The sequence below is a fragment of the Scardinius erythrophthalmus genome (assembly GCF_964197995.2).
Source record: "Scardinius erythrophthalmus genome assembly, chromosome: 9".
NCBI lineage: Eukaryota > Metazoa > Chordata > Actinopteri > Cypriniformes > Leuciscidae > Scardinius > Scardinius erythrophthalmus.
In genome coordinates this window covers 23,068,510-23,092,817 of record NC_138229.1, presented here as the reverse complement: position 1 = coordinate 23,092,817, position 24,308 = coordinate 23,068,510, and the positions used below count along the sequence as shown (strand labels likewise).

The 24,308-nt window shown below is 39.5% G+C and overlaps 1 protein-coding gene across 1 annotated transcript in view; it reads right to left on the bottom strand.

Annotated features, from left to right (window-relative positions):
• The window catches only part of fbxl7 (F-box and leucine-rich repeat protein 7), a 34,124-nt gene that overhangs the window by 2,653 nt on the left and 7,163 nt on the right, over positions 1–24,308 (bottom strand). The window contains exon 3 of the mRNA XM_081374013.1: positions 1,665–2,270. Within this exon, the coding sequence (XP_081230139.1) occupies positions 1,665–2,270 (606 nt within the window). The remainder of the gene's footprint in view (positions 1–1,664; positions 2,271–24,308) is intronic.

The window sequence follows — 24,308 nt, the reverse complement described above, 5'->3', positions numbered from 1 at the left end:
TGATTTAACTTGTGAAACTCCAACATCAGACCTCAGACAGTAGAACTAAAGCTGAAGGTTATTGCAGAATATCGGAAGAATATGAAAATGGCAGCAGAGGGTTTGACTGAAACCTTGCAGAGACATCTGAACTGAGTCATATCAGGAGGAGTGGGGGATGGGATCTCCCCATGTGTCCTTTAGGAGCACAGTGAGAATGCAACGCTCGAGTCCATCGGCAGAGGGACTCCAGCCGGACCCCTGCACTCACACAGGGAAAACAACAACGTGCTTGAACAGGAAGTGCAGTGCAGGAAGTTGGAAATAAAACACCAGGGAAGGGACTTGAGGACATGAGGAGGAGTATTATTATTTTCTGACATATTCACTGAATCCTACATTGTAAACCTCTATATAGTCCTTTATGAAATGTAATACTTGCAAGAAAACAAAGGAAATCCGGCTAAAATGTTGCCAGGTAAAGTCATTAATAGCATGTGCTGGGAACACAATACTGAAAACAAACTGGAGAAATGGACAAAGATTCATGAACATTTAATAATCTACCTTAATAGCCATTTATTTTATACAAAATACAGTTGATGATTGATTCTCTAAATTGGGGTAGCAGATTTTCCCAAAGCACCTTAAAGTCAGAGGTCCTGGTTCTGCTTGGGCTTATGTTTCTTTTGGGAAGTATAGAGAGCACAGACAGAATGCCAGAGCTATTAATACCTTTTCCAGCTTTTCCAAGAGGAAGTTCTGGACATTTCAGTAATCTCTGCGAGTAAAACTGTCTTCTGTGCTGGACAACAAAGCAGGTGAAGCACAGGCTGTCTGGCTCTGAGTCAGTAAGTCATTTATATAGCTGAATACAAATCCTTCTGGGTTTTTAGAGAGTCTGTAGACCAACACAGCTACTTTACTGGCATGTTAGTTTGAGAATGTCAAATTGAATATAAATGTGTCAAGTCAACACTCAAATACTCTTTTTGTGACACATTTCTCAGGACTGTTCGGATAGGATTGTGGAGAGCAGGGGAAAATCAAAGCTGGATTTGATATGTGGCAGCCAAGACCATGAGACCACTGAAATTAAAGACACGTTTAGAAACCAAAGTTAGTCAATTTTCTAAATTCAGTCTAGGTCATGAATAATTTGAATAATTTTGCATACAGCATGTAGTTTATGTAATATTGCGTGATGTTAAATTACAACATAACAATTTTGGTGCTGTGTTGGGATGCCAATTGATGTCCAAAGTAAAGTCCTGATTCTGAAGCAAAACCATTTGAAACAATTAAAAATTAACAAAATGTAAAATAGCAATTACATTATAAATAAATCATAAATAAAATTAGAACATTTCTTATATTATCAACAGGGCCTTATTTCCAATAATTAAGCTCATCGCTATTGTGACCTTTACACTTTCTGAACCAAGCCGAATGTAACAATCACAATACTGTAAATCTGAGTTTTTGTCCTAACCATTTGGATGGTAGCTTTGTTTCTGTTTTTGTAGCTGGGCACTCAATGTGAAATCGCATTGATCTAAAATCCTGCTATAACTGTACATTAAACATTACATATCTTCTGACTGCATTCAGTGTGGGCAGCACCTGTTTAGGAGAGATAAATACTAGTAATAAAACCAAACATCCTCACTCAAGAAACAAATTACCTGAAACATCCAGGTGTTCCAGGTTGGGACAGCGTGACACCACCTCAAACACGGCCTCGTTGGACACGTTATAACAGCCGGCCACCTCTAAGCGACGGAGTTCTGGACAGCACTGTGCCACCGTGTACAGTCCTCGATCAGTCAGCCTCCGACAGCCACTGACCACCACCGCCTCCAGGGTCAGACACACATTGGGGGTGTCCTGGCACAGTCTGCGAGTAAGAACCCGAAGCGCACGCTCCACGTGTAGCACGTCTCCAGTCAGACGAATAGTCCTCCACAAGCGGGGGTCCCAGGCCAAGTTGTACCAGCGACGGCACACGCGGGCGCACCGGCACAGCTGGTTGGTGGGCAGGTGGGTGAAGATCTGTAGGAAAGCATGGTCGGGGAGGATGTCGATGGGCGCCCCCTGCTGGTCTCTCGGTTGCCGCAGGCCCCTCTGAGGATGGGTGAGGGAAGTGGGCGGCGTGTGGACCATGGCGATGGTTTCCGTGCCGAACGTGGAAGAGGATGTAGAGGAGCCATTAAGTACAGCTGAAGATGAACGAGGTGGCAATATCAGAGCTGGACTTGGCGTACTCAATGTTCGCATACTAAGGTCCGAATCTGGGAAGAAGGGAAATAGAAAAATGAAGAGGAAAGGCAGAGAGAGAGAGAGAAAGACAAGAACACACTATGATATTGCACTCAAACCACTCTGAGAACAATACATCATTATGTAACAAAGACAAGTTGTTGAAATAATGTAAATAAATAGCAGTCTTTCCTTTTCAAATCATTTCCTCAGTTAATGCATTGTCTTTCTGCACATGCAAAGCACTTGGCTCCATCCCACAATGTTGACTGAGGTAGAAAGTGTTTCATAGCTTAAGAAAAAATGACTCTCTGGCAGTGTTGTTGAGATCTAGCATGTATTGTACATGCAGCCTGCAAAAGCCATATTCACAGACTAATCTACCATGAATTTCCTCCACTGTATGATCTGGCCCAGGTCATGCCTGAAACCCCAGATATAATGTATCAGGCCTTATTTACTTTTTCCTGAACCATCAGGGAAGTAATGATTGGATGAGGATCAAGGGTTACCAAGCTTTTATTATTCCATTTGATTAAACTGCGAGCAGCTTAACTGCAATATGTATTGTTCAGCAAAACTCAAGCCATAACTCTGTTATTTCCATTAATTTATGGGCATGATGACTCCATTGTTCCCTTTGACAGATGTTTTTGTCTCCTACAGTTTCACAGTGCACTGTGTTGAATAATGGGAAACAGCAGCTCATAATCATATCCCATATATGACGGATATGCCTCCATTCACAAGAATCTGAAAGCAAGCAAGCTCAGTCTTCAAGCACTGCCTTTATGAAGATCATATCTCTATAACAGCACAAGATATTTAAGTCCATTGATCGACACATTTAACAAGCTTCTGTTCTGATTAAATATTTGGAAAAAAGTGTGATTCTATTGCCAATTTATTATATATATCATAATTTTATTTTATATAATATAATATAATATTATATTATATTTATTATTAGCGAGTGTAATTTCAATAAGTTCGTTTAAAGGAGACATATCATGCTTTTAAATTGTTCCTTTTTACATATAAATCATACATTTGTAGTCTATATAAAGCGGAACTGCAATGCTTGGGTCTGAATTCCTCATTATTATAGCTCCACAGGCCCCTTTTCTACCCCTTTTCTGAGGTGCGTCTCAATCAACCCGTTTTGGTGCGGTCTCTTTAAATACAACTGAGACACTTCATACCCCGCCCCTCTACAGGTTGCAGAGGTTCAACTCCACCCCGTTCAGCCATTTTTGTAGTTTGATAGCAGAGATACGATTATCTAGCGGCACAGACACTTTTTATTCACACGTTATAAACAAAATGTCAACAACGGAAGACTTGTCCATCCAGCCTTACATGTTCGAGCCAGAGTCAGAGCCGGAGCGAGATGAAAATGAAGACGACGAATCTGCAGAACAACGTCTTGGTGTGTTACTGTATTTACACATGAAACTTTGGTCTTCCGACCTTTTACCACCGTGTCGATTTATTTTGATTAATATGTGCGAGGGAGAGAGAGCAAGACAGCGTCTAGTTTGGAGACGGTGATGTCTTGTTTACACGTTCGTCTGGCTCTGAAGAGTGAGAGAGTGAGCGCGCGCGCGACCGGGTCTCTCTCTCTGCTCGTTCTTTCAGTTAAACATGCGTCCTGACCATAGACTGTAAAAAAATATGGACGTAGTGTCCGTGACGTCACCCGTAGGTTTCCGAAGAGCATTTTTGAAGCCTAAAGTGGGCGGAGCCGGCCGTCGCCATCTTGGCCTTGCGTCACTCCCGGATAACAGAAAATAGGCAAACAGGCGGGGCGTGAGTGGAGCTGAGGAGCCTGGCCTGGCTATCTGAAATCACCTAGCTCGACGTGATCGAGTTAGCTGATGATGTAAAGCCAATTAAACGTTCCTATTTTTGCCCTTCGAAATATTATAATAGTTAAAAGACATGGCTACAAGTGAGACTGTGTATTACTTCGAGAGTGTTTGTGTATGAAGGTGATTTATGTGCATACATGTCAGTCACTCTTTCATGGTCCGTCAGCGCGGCATCGCTCAAGTTCGTAGAGAGCTTATTCAGTCCATTTTAAATTCTGATGTTGGCCGTCTCTCAAATGGGTTATGGTTTAACCGTTAAACCATAGATATATTGCCTTTGAAGTGCAAGTAAATGTGCTAGAAAATCCGCGCTCATTCATGTGCATTTATTGCACGGACGGAGAAAGCGCCGACGCCTGCATGATTTCATCTGACGGTAACTTACATAAGCATATTATAATCCATCTGTTCCGTGAGAGCAGAACGAACGAGCATTTATTGACGTTTTAAATTTGAAAACCCCAAAAAGCAACGACATTGCCAGACATCCATTAGTGCATGTTCACAAAGGAAAACAACTGAAATACAGCTCTGGTTTTTCTCTCGAACGATAACGACGGAATCCAAAGACGTGGGCTTTGTAACGTTACCCAAGTATTAAATTGTATGAAATAATAATCCCGAAAAAAAGCACAAACACTGCAGAGATGGCAAGTTCAGCATCTAACATTGCTGAGGTGAAGTGACGGCTAGTAACAGCAGACAAACGGCTAGCACTGACAGCGGCAATCCATTAGTGATGGCCGGTTCGTGAACGAATCGTTCTTTTGAACCGGTTCTTTTTAGTGAACTGGTCGAACCAGTACACTAAATCGGACTGAATCGTTCGAAGCAGTTCGCGTCTTGCGTCAGCGCTGATCCACAAGTTAAGTTACTCACTTTCGGACATGCCTGAGTCCTGACAGTCCCTTCGACTCAAAATAAACCAATATCCCGAAATAGGCATATATGTTACTCTAGTAAATCCAACAGTTCACTGAACTGAGACATGTTGTGCTGAGAGAAGTGATGAGCACGAGCAGTTGATACTGAGCATGCGCGCACTACCGAACGTACAGGTATACAGCGGTTCTCGGATCACCAGTACAGAACTGAGAACTGTTTCTTTCGGACACGTTCGATACGGAGAACCGATGAGCTGATGAGCTGAGCATGCGTGCAATTTTTTCAGAGGGACGAAATGCATGTTTCTTAAGTATTTTATTGAACATCAATAAGTGTAACAAAATAAAACATGTTAGAAACATGTTTATCACATAGGCTACTACCTTTTCACTGTATTATTTTAAAGATTGGAAACAATGAATGGATTATAAAACTAAACATTTATTATTATACTAAAACATTATTTTCAGGAACAGATCATTTAATTTCTAAGTAAGTTGATATACATTTTTGACGTAAACTCTTTCCAAGGTTTTAAAGGGTGCAAATTAAATGTTTATAATGTGTTAATCAAAACATAACGTATTAAACATAGCCTACTGGAGTCAGACATGCATCGAGTTTTTAGTTTTGTCGACTGAATTAGCCTAGTAAGGTTTCAGTAGTTTTCAGCTCACACACAGGCATATGCTACGGTTCTCGAGTCAAGAACTGGTTGTTGCAGCAGTTCTCGGATCACCAGTACAGAACCGAGAACTGTTTCTTTCGGACACGTTCGATACGGAAAACCGATGAGCTGGAGAGACTGCGCATGCGTGATCGCACCGTCTCTGAACCGAACTTTCTTTTGGCCAACTGATGCTGTGTTTATATACTGCGTGCTGTGCTGTTACATGAGCACGGGTGAACCAAGGACTTGAATGAGGGGCCGAATGTAAGTTTAAGCGGCGAAATGTAAGTTTATTTAATTACAAATAAAATAAAAATGATGAAGACCAGTTTATTCACTTTAAGACATGTAAAACATCCGCGTTTGCGCATTGCCTTGGGCCTACTGGGTTCATTTTCAAAACGTAAATATAAGAAACCTATCCAAGATGATTATGACGATGAGTACTATTATTTAACTGAAGTTATGATTACAAATGCCTTTATTTGAATGTATATTTATACGCCGGGATGATAGAATTGACGTCATTACGTGATGACGTAAAAGAACTGGTGAACCGGTTTTTTGAACCGGTTCATTGAAACGAACTGTCCGAAAGAACCGGTTCGCGGAAAAGAACCGGACTTCCCATCACTACAATCCATCTGTCACTCAAGTAGCTTGGCCACACCCTTAAATTTAAATATTAATCAACTAAACGGACGAGTTATAAAATAATTCACCCCCCTCACAGTTGTTATGAAGGGCAAAATGAGCTGTATAGACCAAATCCACATACAGACACCAGGCTTTAAACACGTTTTTTTCTGCTGTAAAATTTGGCATTTTAACATGGAGGAGATACAGATTTGACTCGCTTCTGACAACAGCCTCAAGCGGCCAGTCAACGAATTGCAGTTTAACTCACTTCCGTGTTGGTTTCAAGAGAGAGACGGGGAGGTTGCCGCTTGGTCCTGACACAAGCGCGGCAGTTCATCTACATTAGACGGTGTAATGAAGTGTGTGGGTTACTACATCCAACAACCGAACATTTTAACTTACCCTCTCGTAACTTCTGCATCCTTTAGCTTGGACTACAAAATTGCAGTGAGAAATAGAAATGGCAGATTGCTCGAAGTGTTGGGCCGGGAGTCAATGTCCTTATTTGGCAGTTCCGCTGCAAATACTGTGACGTATTAGTTCACAAAACGTCATAGATAACAGAAAAATCGGAACAGGTTGAAAAATATGACCAAAACAGAATATAAAGATATCAACGAAGCACCTGAAGAGAATAATTTCATATTTTATGTACTTCAAAACACTCCAAATATACAACAAAATGCATTTATGGGCTAAAAAAGTGGATTTAGCATGATATGTCCCCTTTAAAACAATTCTTGCCAAAGCTTTGTTTACATGCACAAATCTCTAAAATACTTGGCCGTAACTATATATTAAACAAAAAAAAATGTGGTAACACATTTCATTTAGAAAAAAAAAAAATTGCATGTGCAAGAACCGGTAATGGTAGTAAACGCCATGCAAACCGGATCTTATTCATAACAGGCTGTTGGTTCCAACCCCTATAATTAATGAAAAAGTAAATACAAAATGCTCTAAGAAATAGAAAGCAGTAAGGACAAAACCCCCACACAACTCAAAGTGCCAGAAGGGAGCATATAGTGAGACATTTAGCTTTGATTGAATTGCTACAGCCACCACATTCACAAACTTAGTCCTCAGAGCAGCCAAAGTCCCATAATGTTATGGGGAGCCACTACAGTTGGCAGAAGAAGCAGAAGCCAATTACATTTTAATGTCACCACTAGAGACAAAGAATTGGAAGTGGCCGTGAAGGCTGCATGGCCCTGAGCCCTGACTCACACGATAGATACCCACCCTCACTACCAGCTGAATTACACTGCTTTGCACAGCTAATACAAAGCATTAGCTCCTAGTTGAACAAACAGTAGGAGGAGCTCCATGGTCATGGTGGTCATTTTCAAAACACTAATAGCAACCTTGCTAGAAAATCCAGCTTAAAGCTGATTTGACATGGTTTCATTTATAGACATTAGCAGGTCCAAACTGGTTAATCAGCCAAATTATCAACTGGCCAACTTGGTTTCGACCTGGATCTGCTGTAATAGTATTATCAGCATGACAATTTGTTGAATTGAGGAATGAATTTTTTAGAATTCCCCCTTTTGCTTTAATGACAGCGGCATGTGAGCAGCATTAATTCCACCCACCTGATGATCATGTGATTTGAGAATAATCCAATGAGCATCAAGAACATTTGACCATCTGTTCATTCACATAGTCAGTGTCTAAGGCTGCATCCGAAAAAGCACTTATTTTGAATAAGTTATTACTTCACGACCGCTAAACGTTGTATATAGTATGAATGTGTGTAGTATGAATGTGATTCGGACATACTACATCCACCATGCTGTCATTATTATGTGACCTACCAGCGTCAGCCATTCATAAATCCTCTCCCGTGGCCTCATGGGATGGTAAAGTGTGTGCAAATCGTATGCACACTTCAGAATCTCACTCTCATCCGGGTACTTTTTGCCTACTCTTTTATGTGTACTGTGAGTTTGGACATACTTCTTTTGTCTCATACTCTATTTTTCACATACTATATAGTAAGGAAGTATGTGATTTCAGATGCAGCCACAATGTTGCTTGCTATGAATGTGTGAAAGAATATTGGAGTGCATATATCTGAAAGTTTGCGGGTTTTAACCACCAGGAACATCTTGCTTAATTTATCTTGCTAAATGCTAGAAGTGTAAAGTTGCTTATTGTAAGAACTCAACAGGTGGCTAAAATTATGTTTCCTGAGTTAACAGTTTATACACTCACATACAGATTTTTCTCTTCGACAGATTGACTAAACATTAAAGCAGCAGCTGTAATCAGGGTGCCAGTGTCTGTTTCACACATTAATGCATTACTCAAGCATGGGATTTCAGCAGCTTAAAGCTCCTCGGTCTGAGGGCTATAGAGCATTTGCACTGATACTAAAGTGTGTCAGGCTTTTAAGAAGAGGATTAAAAATCTACTAATCCTCCATTAGTGTTAAATCAATGGATGGTTCATCTGTGAAAACCTCCACAAGAGTACCACTGTAGCAATCAAATGACAACAAACATATGGAGAAACCTGCTTCTGGCATGACTTTTGCATTTTCAGACTGCTTCTTAAGGACCTTCTAGAATATATATTGTTTAGCCTTAAAGAATCTGAACGTTTTTCAGTAATGTTTGCAATATAGGAAAAAAAGACTATTTTGTTTTTTTCTCCAAGCCTCCAAGTTTTATTTGCTCCAGTTATTTTCTTGTAAATCCCCCAAAACTTCTGGTTTAAAGAAGTACCTTTGCCAAATTTAACCCAAAACCACATATAATGCCACAGAAGCCATAATTACCTCAAGCCACGAATTGTGTCTCATTATTGTATTTATTTTAAGACTGTTCCATGCCTGTTCTGGTTGCAATCTAATGAAAATGAGGTGAAAACATGAAACTTGAAGCTAAAACGTTATTAATGTCAATGTAGAACTTAAACAGTTTTTCCTACAAACCATTGGTAGTCGAACCTTGAAAATGTGAAATACCTCTGTGACGTTTGTTTGAATTGTTCAGGGGAGGCCTTCTTCCTCTTTTCATCTAAGAGTTAAAGTCTGTCTATGGTGAATACTAGACTATGGATTGGTATTCCAGGCAGGTGCAATGAGGTTCTCAGACATAAAACTACTCCAGAGACAAGATGCCAACTAGCCATTTAATCCACTGACTAATGCTCACTTTGACAAAGGTTTTTTTTTTTTAAAAAGCAGACAAAAATAAAGCATCTAGTGTTTCAAAGCAACAACAACAAAGAAACACTGTTTGAGGCTTGTTTGCAACCAAAGTAGCACAGTTTACTTTCCAAGCATCTCTTTTTAATCTATTTTAAAAAATAACAGGGAGCTGGGATAAGATTTAAGCTGTTGTGAAATGGCACACCAAAATTGCTTGGCCTGGTGATTTTGATATTGACTTTCAATTATTAATTGAAATAAACCATCACAAAAGAGATAATTCACCCAAAAATGTATTCACCCATAAAAACGATTAAAAAATCTTCGCTGCTTTATATTGAAAACAGGATAGGATTAAATTCGAGGTAGTTTGATCTGGATCATGTTCACCCATGCACTCTGAGGAGATGAAAGCCCAGTTATCTCTATTTACACCCATATTTAAGGGGTCCTATCACACCCAGCGCAATGTGGCGACAGGCAAATGTTTTTTGCTAGTTTTGCTAGTTTCAGCCCAACGCAGTTATCATTTTCACGTCCTGCGCTGTAGGCTAAGTTGTTTAAATAGCAAATGCATTTGCGCCCATTTGTACGCCCATGGATGTGCTGGTCTGAAAACGAGGTGTGTTCAGGCGCATTGTTGCCGCGTTGATATTTTGAGGTAACTGAAATAGACTGCACAATTTTTTGTTGTTGTTATTTAAAGAGCGCGTTAGTAATATGCGCCTATAAGTGTGTCAACAACCCGCGTTCGCTTAAACCTCGCGCACGAGCAGATCCATTTTTTCGTTTGCAAATTCCGCTATGTAAATAGCGAATCTGCCATGGTGCGAGTGCAACTGGCTTTTAAAGGGAATGGGAGATGAGACTGAACCATCAGGAATCCAAGTTGCAGCTGCAACATTCAAATAACACAAGCAATTTCAGTAGCACTTTTTTTACAGTCCTCTTCCCCATGTACAGTCCTTGGTATCCTAACTTACATAAATTAACTATAGTGTCCTGCACCCACTATAAAAAAATATCAAAAATGATATATGGTGTCTGAATAATTTTGGTTTGACTGTACAATATATACTTATAGAAATTGCAATAACTGGGTAATAACTAGGTACTAACCCTGAACCTACGCATGTCATCTGCTAATATAGAAATTTGTGTAGAACCTTAACCCATGTAGTTACCTTATATTACCAAGTACTTTCTTAAGTAAGTACACTGTAAGTGCACGTTCTGTAAAATAACAATAAAAATTTTACAATTGTTTTCAAACATTAACCAAACACAGCAATTTTGCAACCCATTCATTAAAACTGTGCCAAAGCTCTGCCACAAAGCATGCAATTCATTTAACCAAAATATTAAGAGCAAATCTTGAGGTTGAGCTGTCTAGTCTTTCCACAGCCTGGCACCAAGATAGGTGTAGGTAAAGGTTTTTAAATACATAGACCAAAAATCGACAGACGGGAATGTGAGGAATGTCATTTTACCCTCTAGCTCACTTAAGCAAAGCCTGCTGTGAACTCTCAGACTCATCACTCTTCCAGCTGTTCAGCATCCCGTCACTCAATGACCTCTGAACAACGTCAGCCGGCAATGTTTTCCTACACACCTCTATAATCCGAGACGACGCTGCTCATGTGGCCCGTACATTACAATCATTATTAATTGCACAGCTGTCAGCTCTGGGATTGATTAGTTGTTCCTCTATACGAAAGCTTCCTGCTATTGAACTTTAAGACCTTTATTCATACATACTTCATAGTCTGATCGGAATAATCAAATCTGATAGATATGCTATGTTCTCACAGTCTTTTGCACAGAAAAGGAGTGGTTGGGAGGGAATCACGGTTACAAATTTGACAACAAAAGTCCTGTTTCATCTCAGGAGAGTTCCAGGGGTAATTGCTTACAAATATGCCTAATGCAGATTGGTTATCTTAAGACAGGACCCTTTACCATAATCTCAGTTGGAATCTTCTACCTTTTGAAGGATGAAAATGAGATGTTTGGAGTTAAGGCCAGATTCCATGTTTTGAGCAGACTCCAAAGGGTCTGGAATGAGGGTGAACGGGAGGTCAGACCCACTCACTCATGTTGTTTACTCATGCACAGATGACTGCACAGCTCCACACAGGCCACTATCAGGGGAATCACCACTAGCCAAAACTAAAAAATTCAGCTCTGGCAGTTGTGTTGAACATGCAAGGCAGATTTCAAACCTGCAAACACCACATCAGTCAAAGTTGCAGATATGTTGTTGTATAATCCATCACATTCACAATACATTGAAGCTATTTTCTCTCTACCCCATTTATTAAAAAAAAAAAGAAAAAAAAAAAGGCTACCTGATAGCCAAGTATACTGTATGAAGGGAGCAACAGCAATTTCCCCACCAAGTTCAAAGCATCCTGCGATCGGTTCACTTGAGGTTGACAGTTTTCCTCTCACTGGTGAGAGAAACACAGATCTGTTCAACAAAAAAAGTTTGGCAAACCTTTATTTTAAAAATGTTATGTTTTAAACCCCCTGAAGTTTGAAGGCTTATTTGCCTTATTATAAGCTTTTATTATTAGAGTTTATATATTTTATCATATTTGAGAAATTAACTTTTGTGGACCTGGGTGGAAAACAGAATGCATAACCTGTGATTAATATCTTTGAATTTTGGGCTGTGTCTGAAAGCTTAAAAATCCTCCTGCAGGGAGCATACGGAGGTAGGAAGGCAACAAGCCATGTCTGAATTTAATGATTGTGTCAGATCCTGTCTACTGAGATACCTTCATCTGATCAATTTTTTAAGTTGTATCACTGCCGAAGCAATACTTCACTGTATAGCTCATTATACTGTGCGTCCAATTCCGACAGTTGGGCTAAAAAAACGTGTCTGAAAGTTGGCTGCTGTTCAGTTTTTGCTCACTTTTTTCAGCTTTCGACATAATTTGAAGTGAAATTAGTATTGTGGTGATTAAATATTAACATTACAATCATCAAAGCTCTCTCTATTTAGTTGTAGATCCATTATGCTGCATCAGAAGCCTGAAGCCGGAAATCAGTTTAGAAGGTACCTTTGTGCGCAAACGCTGCTTGTGAAGTCATTGGCTTGTAGAGCAGTGAGGCAACAAGTTTTCAGACACAGTCGTAATTCAATAATTCCGCAATTCACCACTCTGTACTCTGCTTACAAATTCAGTCTCACGACCTCAGGTCTCCAATCTCACCATTAGTTCATTGTTTTAGTTAAAAGAAACAAAATGTGATGTCTTCAGACATGTACCTTTCACTTGGACACCGAGCGTGACCTCTGGCAGCAGACAGTAATCTGATCTCACATCGCGAATGTGAGGGGAACTTGTAACATTGTGGTGTCGGGGGCCAGAGACTGTAGCTGCTGGACTTTGATTCAGCAAAACTTGCTTTCATAAGTGTCAGAACTATTAAGAACAAACGTCAAGCCAAGAAATGAAATAATCATAAATGTTAAAGTACTAGGGTACATGACAGCAGAGCCGGATCTTTCCATCTGCAGCGGCAGCATTTGAGTCGTTCAGCTCTATCAGAGGTTGTTGACAGACCTGGCACTCCCTGTGCTTGGCTCATCTGTCAGTCTAACCACAGTTCCTGACAGACGCTGGTCCTGCATATGTCTCAGCTGTGCCCCTTCCAGCTTCTAGAGGGGCATCTTGTTTTGATTAAAATGCCTTCGGAGCTTCTCATGCGAGATTCTGGGGCTCTGCAAGAGTTTCTGCGTTAAAGAGCAGCTGTGCTCACTACCAGCAAACACACGAAACAATCACTCACGTTATCCCACTTTATTCTGACATTAACTTGTATATTAATTAGCAATTCATATGTGTTCTGCATTATCCTGCATATTAAAAAAAATGCATGGTGGAAATGGTGGAACAAACGTGGGAGCTAAATTATTTGCACTGTTCAAAAGTTGTTCAAAAGTTCACCATCTTAAGCAGTATCAGGTATCAAAGCAATAGGTGCAAAAACACGTTCAGTTCCGGCATAAGCATACAATTTGCACTTTGTTTGTTTATTTTATTCCGTGCATTTATTCATAACAGTATACGGAGAAGTCAAACCATTGCGTCTCTTTGATGTTTTCACTCTCTAATTATCATATTAAAAGGAAGTGAAGTAACCGTGTCACCATAAATATTGTTCTAGAAATATTCCTCCTTATGGGCGCAGGATTCATCCTATTTAATCAAAAACATCATAAAGGAAATATTCAAACATCTGGTGTTCAAACCAGGGCTTTGCCACAGTAAAGGAGCAGAGGGAAAGGCATTTCATGTTCCTAACCAGTCTGCCCTGTTCTCATTCTCTCCCCTCCTCAGTTTGGAAAGCCAGGCTGGTGATGCATAAAGCAGAGAGGATCTGGAGAAACATTCTGAAGCCTGATCACCCTCGTCCTGGCCTGGGCCCCCTTACACAAATTAACCACATGTACACTCTGCCTGCACACAAATTTCTACATTAGCAGATGACGTGCATAGAAAATTAAATACAAGAAACTGTGTGCACAGCAAAGCGAATGAAGACAATGAATTTTTTGTTTCAGAAGATCACAGAGATGAAGTTCCTACACAAATACATCTTTAAATGGGGGTTTTATGGCAGTGGATTAAAAGATTAACTAAAATATTAGAAACTAGTCATACTGAATTTTGATTGGATGGCCCACTATGCAACCAAATCTCATAGTGGCTGTCAGATCTAGACGTGAATGATCCCTCCGCCTTATACATGTAAAGCAGCCAAAGCATTTGGCCTCAAAGCTCATTATTCACAGATTCTTATTAGCTGGTCTAATCTCCAAAACCTGAAATAGCTAATCTGCAGACTGAGCCGTACATTTCAAGGCTAAATCGAAACATACTGTTAATCCTAAGAAAAAGACTGGAGTAGTTCTAAAGAGTTCCTGTCCTCTTTCATAGTCTGGATGAAATATTATTATCTGTCTTCCATTATTCCATATATGTGAATGGAAAGGGACATTTTCCACTTCTCCAAAATTGCCCTTTGTATAGTATTTAAGGAATAGTTAACTGTCATCATTTACTCAACTTCATATCATTCCAAACTAGTATGACTTTTTTTAATCTGTGTAACATAAAAAAACAAAATGTATTTTGAGTATTTCAATGGAAGTCAATGGTCACAAAATCCATTTGTGCTCCACAGAAGGCAGAATGTCAAGCAGGTTTGGAACAACATAAATGAGTATAGGACTTTCATTTTTGGGTGAATTGATCCTTTAATTCTATTGATTAACTTTTCCTAAAGGGATAGTTTCACCCAAAATGAAACAAATCTGACCCCATTGACTTTCAGTGCATGGATATAAAAAAACGGAGACACTTTTCAAAGTATCATATTTTGTGTTCCACAAATGAAAGAAAATCATAGAGGTTTTGGACGGCATGAGGGTGAGTAAAATGACGACAGAATTTTAATTTTTGGGTGGACTATGCCTGGCCAATCAGGGTTGGGCAACTCTGGCCCTCAAGATCTATTTCAGTTTAGCTCCAACCTTGATCAAACTCATCTGCATTTAGCTTTCTAGTAACCCTCAAGACTTGATTAGTTTGTTCAGGTGTGTTTGATTAGGGTCAGAGCTAAACTCTGCAGGAAAATGGATCTCGAGGGCCAGAGTTGCTGACCCATGCTTTTGGGTCAATGGCAATAATTGTCAAATATTAGAATCACATTTTTATTCATAACTAAATTTATTTTGTTCACATTTTTATTCCCCAACCAACCAAAAAGTCCATATAAAATTATTCCAATATTATTTCACATTCATACTGGCGAGTAAGCTTCTTATAAAGCAGCTCCTGGCCTCCTAAAAGGAAGCAATGACCTCACCAGGGTAGTTGGGGCACAATGGAAATAACTGCCTACTGACTTCCTGTTCTCCCTACTGTTCCCCATTATAGGAAACAACCGTGAGAGACAAAGGTCTCTGTACTCCAAGAGGAGACATTGTGCTCTCCACAAACATACACGCCAGGGACACAGAATGACAAATGTCAATGATATTCCTTTCTTCCATTTTTACTGGAAATGACAATTTCACAAGACTTTATAAGCTTATTAAAAAGATGATAGACTTTTTAGGGCACATTAGTCAAACTACCACACCTACCTCCATAATGGTGGTTTTGAAGTAAAAAGATGGCAGACTGAGTATCTACATAAATGCCACACTAAAGCACCACACCATCAACTGGTCCAGCAGGGGTCTTGTTTACTCTTTCTCCACATAAGAGAAGCATCCCTCTCCTCTCCTCTCCACTCTGCCCTCACATAACTACATCTCACTAATCAGGGGTGCACTGCGGTTGCTGTAATCATCCTGTCATTTGGCATGAAAGCTCAAGACTTTTGAAGAGCTTACAAGAGTTTAAAGTAGCTGGCCCAGAATCTTCCAACACGTTCTTAACTGATTTTAGGCTTGGCATGGGGTCTTCTTGCATATCATATCAGCCTGAATTTTAACATGAGAACATGCCTATTAATTATAAGTCAATGGCACTTTAGTTTTCAAGATATTATGGATATAGAATTCAGAAATACAATGTGCACATCCCTGCCTTTGTATTATTAATGCACTGTATGGAGGAAAATAGAAGTAGGAGAATGACTGAAGCTTTGAAAACCTGCAGCAGTGCCATTACCAAACCTCTCACAGACTTGCAAAAACTTAAGCTCTGTGGAAAGAAAAACAGTGTGGTTGAGTATGGGAATCTTTAAATGCAGTGCTCTGCCAAGTGTCTTTGGACATCAAATGAATTTCTTCTCTTAAACTTCTACTGTTGAATCTCTTCAGCAGCACTCAAAACAGGCAAACAAAGAAAATATACCTACAACCTAAAACCAAAGTCCAGGGATAAATCAGGCCCGGCTCTCCTGCTGCAGGTCCCTCTTAACTCTCCCAACCTGTTTTCTGCTCATGGCCACAGAGGTTTGTCATGACACTCAGGGAAACTCTTTCACCTGAAACATCCAGACTAGAGGTTAAAACGGAACAGCAGTCCGAATCTATCCATATTGTTGGGTTAAAAAGGCAAACCTTGTGTTGGGAAAGGTTGTAAGACAGACACCTGCGGGACATTTCCCTTGAAAAACAAATCACTTCCCCTTGCTGCTGAGCAGCTTTCAACATGACTGTTACTTGCACTGGAAAATTGCCAAATGGAGAAATAATTTTTTATGGTCCTTTTAAAATATAACTATTGTCTTAGATATTGGCTCTAATTTAAAACTAGTGAGCTTCACGGCACAAAGGCTACAGAGTCAGACTTCAATGGCAGCATACTCTAATAAGCAATAATATACCCAGCACACCAATCTTAAATCATTAATATACCCAGCACCAAATCATCATATTATAATGATTACTGAAGGATCATGTGATACTGAAGACTGGAGTAATGATGCTGAAAAATAGGAATAAAATAAATTTTGAAATAAAAAAGCAATCAATATTTCCACCATCTTGGATGGACTTTTTTAATGAACTTATCACAGTGCATTTTGTTATTGCTGCTCCTCTCTTCCCATTCTGTCTCAAACGCCCTTTTAGTTCCGGTTTCGATGAAGCCCCTCCTTACGAAATATGAAATATGCTCTGATTGGTTAGCTGGCCCAGTGTGTTCTGATTGGCGAACCGCTTAGAGCGATACCATACCATACAATATTGCCATACCAATTGCAGCCCGATTGAGTCCATGAGAATGTTTATGAACAAGAGGATTGTGCAGAACGTTTGCAAGCACAGATTTTACAGGACAGTCTCTCACCATTCAGCACCATTGTTTACTAATAGCGAAACCACGTTTATCTGCACCTCGCTAGTGAGAAAAACACTGTGTAATTTTTTAAGTTGATTCTTAGCAAAAAACACTTTGTTCTTTCAAAATGATATGTGCTTATTAATGTGTAATTACTTCTACTAACTAATCAAGTATTCTCGTAAGTGTAGAATCTGCCATTTAGAATACATACGAGCGAGTCGCTTGAATGGCGGCAGCCATGTTGCGCCTCCATCTTGAAAATACATTAGCCAAAGAGGGACATACCTGGAAATTCAAGCTTCGCCTTTCACGTTTTTACACTCAGTGGCACCGTTACGAATGTGAGGGGGAGATTACTCGCGACTGCCGGCAGATTTGAAATAATACGGCCACCGTAGGAGTTAAAACGCCCTCGGAATGGGAGGGGCTAGAAAGTAATATTCAGTTGGTAGTCATAAACAATTTCACCGCTAGATGGGAGAAAATCCTACACAGTGTAGCTTTAAGTTGCTAAACTATTTTACAGATAAAATCGTCAGAGCAGCGCTAACAACATGCAAGTGTGTGGAAAAAAAATTTACTTAAACTTAAACTTAACGTTAGTATCCTATTGTTTACTATATGTTTGCCCGGGTTAGTGTCGTTGTGGGTTTTGGTTCTGTAGGCTGTAAGGACCTTTGAAATAACTGAAATCATTTGGCGAAGTGATATGGAACTGTAATGCCGTCAAGACCTGCCTGGAACTACTTTAGCCGTGCGTTTCCATGAAAATAATTGCACACCTTAGAACGTTCGTCAACCAATCAGAATCAAGCATTCAACAGCCCTGTAGTATAATACATTTTAACCACTGTTTTCTAAGTTCATCGGCCATAGAAAGGCCAGACGAAGGGTTTTTGGAATTGGGGTGGAAAAAACAGTATCTCTTTGACACGGCAACAAGACATTTAAATTAGTCACATTGTGACTTTACAAGATCCGGAAGAAATGCGTTGTAAATCCAATGAGATGTTTGTTGTAGTTCTTTAAAAGTGTTTTGTGTTAAAGTGAACATCTCCCTTTGGAGTGGATCCTTGCATATTTTTTTATGCTCAAACAGCAACATTACACACTAACAAAAGTTGAAAAAGTAAAAAAAACATACCCTTTAAAAGGACGTCTTTAATGCAGGTCGCACTGTAATGATTTGTGTGATGGCGCCAAAATAATGTGGCCTTTCAGAGTTTTTACACCGTTTTTTTTTTCCCAAGTTCATAACACACAATGGATTTTGCAGGATAATGAAGTCACAAAAACGTGAAGATATATAAGCAGCTAAGCAACATCTCTCTCAGATCTTGTTTTATCCACGCCATTAATCCAGCTCTGGACTCGTAAATCTGACTGGCCTTCTCTTGGAAGAGCCGCAGATGAGTTCTAAAGACTGTTACATCTCTTTCCCACCAGCACTCAAAGTCTAAATGAGGCGTATTATTCAGCACACACTTATGAAGGCCATCTTCCGGGTGGAACCTCACAAATCCTATCGTGTTGCACCGCATACCTCCTTACCAACGACTTTTCTCCAACACCCACTCCGTGTCATGCCAAAGAAAATTAGTCCAGACCAGGCCGTCCAGAGCTCAGATAATAAAACTTGAACTTGAACTGGAGTCTCACAGAAGAAGTGCAAGCTGAAATGCTCTACTCGGTTCAAATCAGGCACTCAGTACCTCTAGAGCAAAGACAGGAAATCAAAAGCAAAGCGGGACCTGAACTGACCAAGCAACAGCTGTGTGAAACTGTTGGCCACAGACTACCTCAGATGTCTGATTATTATTTTTCATGTTTGTAATGAAAGATCCGCTTGATCTGACAGTCACACCCACCTATCGTGCTCAGCTCAGGGAAAAAGATGCAATAATCCATTTTCAGTGTTCCCACTTCTTTTGGCCAATGAATTTATCTATTTTCCATAACCTTTGTAGTCATTCATGAAGAGTGGATAAGGATTTTAAAAATCATTTCATATAGATTGCTTTCATAGAAAATGAATTGAGATTAGCATTAAATTCTCATTTCCACAAATTGTCCAGGCCATAGAAATTAATTAAAGGAGAACTCGGCAACTCTAGCGAACTCTAGTCACTTCTTCGCTGATTTTCCCTTTTGTTGTCGCATGTTTTCCCCACGAGCTCCCCCTACAGCTGTGGGGGGGGCGTATATTTCACAACACGGTCGTAAAAAACTGACTTGCGGCGGCCTCCTCCCCCTCTCTACCGCTGCTCATGTGCGCTTGTTTTGATCGGAGCAAGCCAACTGTATCGCGTGGAGCTATGTCTGACTACCGAGGTGGGTAATCTGGTAATACATTGTACATGCGTGTGTGTTTATGTTGAATTGCCGTAAAGCAATTCGTGTTTCGCGCTCGTTCTCGTTCTCGCTTCTCACGAGACTTCCAATTTCTATTTTGCCGGGACGGTAGTCCCCAAGTTGCAAGGTTGGTTTTCCGCCTGGGAACGCTGGGGGGAGCGGGGAAAGTCACCAATATCACCAGAACAGGTTGTTTAACCATCCAAATGATTTCTAGACAGTTTTATTAAGTTAAAAAAGTTACCAAGTTCTCCTTTAAAGGAACACTCCACCGTTTTTAGAAATAGGGCTTATTCACCTTCTGTCCCATATTTAGATAGGTGGGCAAATGCATTTTTGTCTCAGTGCATGCGTTGTTTTAGTTTGACAGGGTCGGCGCTAGCTTAGCTTAGCACAATGAATGGAATCCTTTGTTGCCAGCTAGCATGGCCTGAGTAAAAGTGATAAAAAAAAACCCACCTAATTACTTCTTGTGGCCTGCGTATTCACAACGAGTACAAATAGCGATGCAGATTAACACTAGGCGATTTCCTAGGCAGATATTGACATGGGACTATATTAGGGGGAATCACAGGCGAAGCACAGCTACTTAGGCGAAGCACTGCTACTTGGGCGCAGAGATATCACGCAAATAAGCCCAAGAGATAAGGTGAATAAGCCCTATTTCAAAAAAACGGTCGAGTGTTCCTTTAAACAACAACAAAAAAAATCACCTGGAAATAAAATTCCCTGATATTTCCATTGTATGCATTAATATTTGTTTAACTAGTCACATTTGTTTCACTCACACTGTAATCTATCTAGTGTATCTATAGTGTAATATTCTGAAGGCTTTTCACAAAATTCATTCTCAGCAGGGTGCAGATTTTGACATAAAGCCCAACTACAAAGCAATAAAGCTGCCTGGCAAGGAATGCAGAAAAAAGACATGTCGCTTTATACCCGTTTTATGCCTCACTCTAATAGCCTTAAAGGAACACTCCACCGTTTTTTGAAATAGGGCTTATTCACCTTCTTTCCTACATTTAGATAGGTGGGCAAATGCATTTTTGTCTCAGTGCATGCATTGTTTTAGTTTGACAGGGTCAGCGCTAGCTTAGCTTAGCATAATGAATGGAATCCTTTGTTGCCAGCTAGCATGGCCTGAGTAAAAGTGATATAAAAAAATAAAAAAAAACCCAACCTAATTACTTCTTGTGGCCTGCGTATTCACAACGAGTACAAATAGCGATGCAGATTAACACTAGGCGATTTCCTATGTTCCAAAGCAATATATCTATAAAGTTAGCAAAAAGAGACCTTTTGACCTCTTAACTAGAATCTTGCTCTTTCCATGAACTCCCACAAATCCACTTTTTTTTTATTTAAATGCACACTTGATCTAGCTAAATCAGGAAAGTTTTACTGAAACATCTAATGTAAACATGGAAAAACAAACTCCTCATATTTATATTAGCATTGTGTGCATCAACAGTCCCTCATGAAATAGAAAGATATTATCTGCAGTATCAGTCATTGTGTACCAATATAAGCAACCACATTAAAGAGACAGATGAATATATATGCAAGAATGAGGGTGTGTGTGTGACCCCGAGACACCTCTACAGCATGGAAACATATCTCTCACCGTGAACTTCAACTCAACCCGGACGCCTCTCTCTCCAGCACGCTTCAGACGCTGAGATCAGATTTCTGCATGAAAAGAAGACTAAGAGGAACCACACTTAAACCCCTCTATATCAGATCACTGTTAGCAAGAAAGGCACTTTAGGGTGCAAGAGAGCCTTAATAGTTGTTACCACGTGTGATTAAACACCACGTGTTTGTTACTGTGATCATCCCTTTCATGTATCAGGTAGTCTATATACTACCACCTAGAGCTACATAACAAATGGGCTGCGATATTTGTGGCCCACGTGCCACGTCATCATGGTGGCAACCGCAACAGCAATAATCACAAACATGTGGTACGACCATATATGCCATGCGACGGTACAACTGTCTCAACAGATTCGGCTGTACCATTTGAACCATCAGTGGCACGATTTAAAACAAAGAGCAGAAAACTAGAAAAGAACATTTCATTAGTAAAGCATGCAATTAACAGTATCATTAAAAATTATATTTGTACATGGATATGTAATATATAAAACAGTTTTGGGTTCAATTTATTGCAATATATATATATATATATATGTAAATGCTGAGAAACTTGAGAAACTTTGCCTTAAAACAGTGTGATGGACCTGATATGCACTCAGTAGGGCATTATTCAACCACAGCACAAAGTGTTCCTTCATTTGTTTACATATGCTGACTGATATATGAATATGAAGCTAATAAAATGTCTACCACTGACCATTTCCCAACATTGTATAGAACAATTTTCTAATCTAATGAAGACTACTCCTCCTTAGGGGAGTCAGTCTGCACTCCCTTCAATCCCATAGTCAAGGAGAGTGAATTCCACTGGCCTGACGTACGTTTTTACTTTCACAGTCTTTCATAGAGGAATTCAAAACTATTTTGAGCTTAGTAAGAGCCTATGTGTAATGTCTAGGGAGAAAAGTATCGACAGGATGGAAATCATAGACCTGGATGACTGTTTCAAACACCAATTTCAAGGTTTGAACTGGGGAATGAAAGATATTCGATGTGATGTATAACATCTGTCATTGCTAATAAGTTAACAAACTGTAAAAAATAAGGGAACTCTACGGTGAAAAATTCAGATGTAAGAGGACTACGTTCCCATCAGCTCATTTAATTAAAAACAGCTGAGCATGCCCTGTTTTGGAATAACCTTGACATATAATTTAAAACAAACTTCTTCTGATAAATCAGCATGGTCTTAGCCAAAATCATGTGTATCATCCAAGTATACTAAGAAGCGTGCAGGCTCGTGAAAAGCTCCTTGGGTCATCTTTAAGAGTCATAGTTTACAGCTCAGGGATTAAAACAGAGAACATATGTTTCTTAAAGATGTAGCTAGCAAGGGGCTAATGATTACTTCCAGCAGGACTAGCAAAGCCTGCTAGGCTAATTACATCTGATAAAATCAATCCAGCTTTTGTCCATGCTCTTGCTTGGCATGGCTATCAACTTAAAAATAAGAAAGCACACCTTCAACAAAAGATGTTATCAGTCCACAAATTACTACATTTTGGTGCATTTTTGGCAACATATCATGTACAACTTAATTTATTACATACAATTAAATTATTGTGCTAGTAACATGGTAGAGTACTGATCAGAAGTTTAAAGCATGTCACTTTGATAGTATACACTACTGTTCGAAAGTTTGGGGTCGGTACGATTTTTTAAACATAAAAAAAAAAAATCTGTTATGCTCATCAAGGCTGCAATTGTGAATTCTGTGGGGGAAAACAGTAATATTGTGAAATATTATATATTGTTGCAATTTTAAAAAACTGTTTAGGTAATTTATTCCTGCGATGGATTTCAGCATCATTACTCCAGTCTTCAGTGTCACATGATCCTTCAGAAATCACTCTAATATGCTGATTTGCTGTTCAATCAATATTGAAAACAGTTGTGCTCTTGATATTTTTGGAGTGTCTACACTAACACTAACTGGTTGGGACAAAATTACTAAAGAAACCCATCTTTTAACAGGAGCAGTGGTGTGGAGAGTATGGTAGGTGGTGGTAAATTTTGACCGAGTTTGAATCTGAACTCATTCTTCTCCCTTTTCCCAATCGCATATAATCTCAGAAAGGCAATTGTTTTAAATAAAAATTTATTTAATAGTTAATTATTTAGTATTTAATAGTAGGAATAATGTGTTTATCGGGTAGGTGTAGGGAAGGCTTTACTGCCCCAATAAGGCGGCATCCATTTAATTATTTTGATATAGTTATTTACACTCTGTATGTTGTTATTATTGCATATGTACTACATAATAACTTTATAATGTACTACAATAAACTAAGGTTCAAATACCTTCACCGTTTAGCGCGTGTTCGGGAAATGTCCCACCCCTTACCATAACCACGAGTTTCATCTGCTCATATGTAAATATTAAGGATGGCGTCAATTTCAAACAAATTCAAGCCTGATTCAGACTTAAGAATGTTAACAAACAAGAGGATCGTCCAGAAGAACGCATTTCACGCATGGACTTTGCAAGCATGGATTTCAAAGGACGCTTCAGAGTGGTTATTATAATATATTTATATAATTATAAACCATTTAATCATGTTATTTGTTGGAAAATATGGTAATGCAAACAGTAATCAATCACAAAACCACAAAAATCACAGCCATACAAAAGCGAGAGCTTACAAAAGCTACAGTAAACACTATATTAACACTGTAATGTTAGTTAGCAGGCGAGCAGAGGCAAACAGCTTTGCTCTTTGTTTACATCATAGCAACTATAAAACGTATAATTGGAACTGTTAATAGAAAACACAACTACAAATAATAAGACACACTTACAAGTTGTGATCCACAAACAACAGATTGTCCCGACAAAGTGGGAACTGCTCCATTTCAGAAGAAGCTTTTATGCGTAGCCTGCATTGTACTCTCCTAGGTTCTGGAAGCTGTTCTCCGTAAAATGTGCAGCACACAGATAAACGTTGGGGTTCTAATGTGCAGGAACAGTGTATAAAATCAATTTTAACCACTCTAGGTTTGTCAGCCTTAGGGAGGTCAAA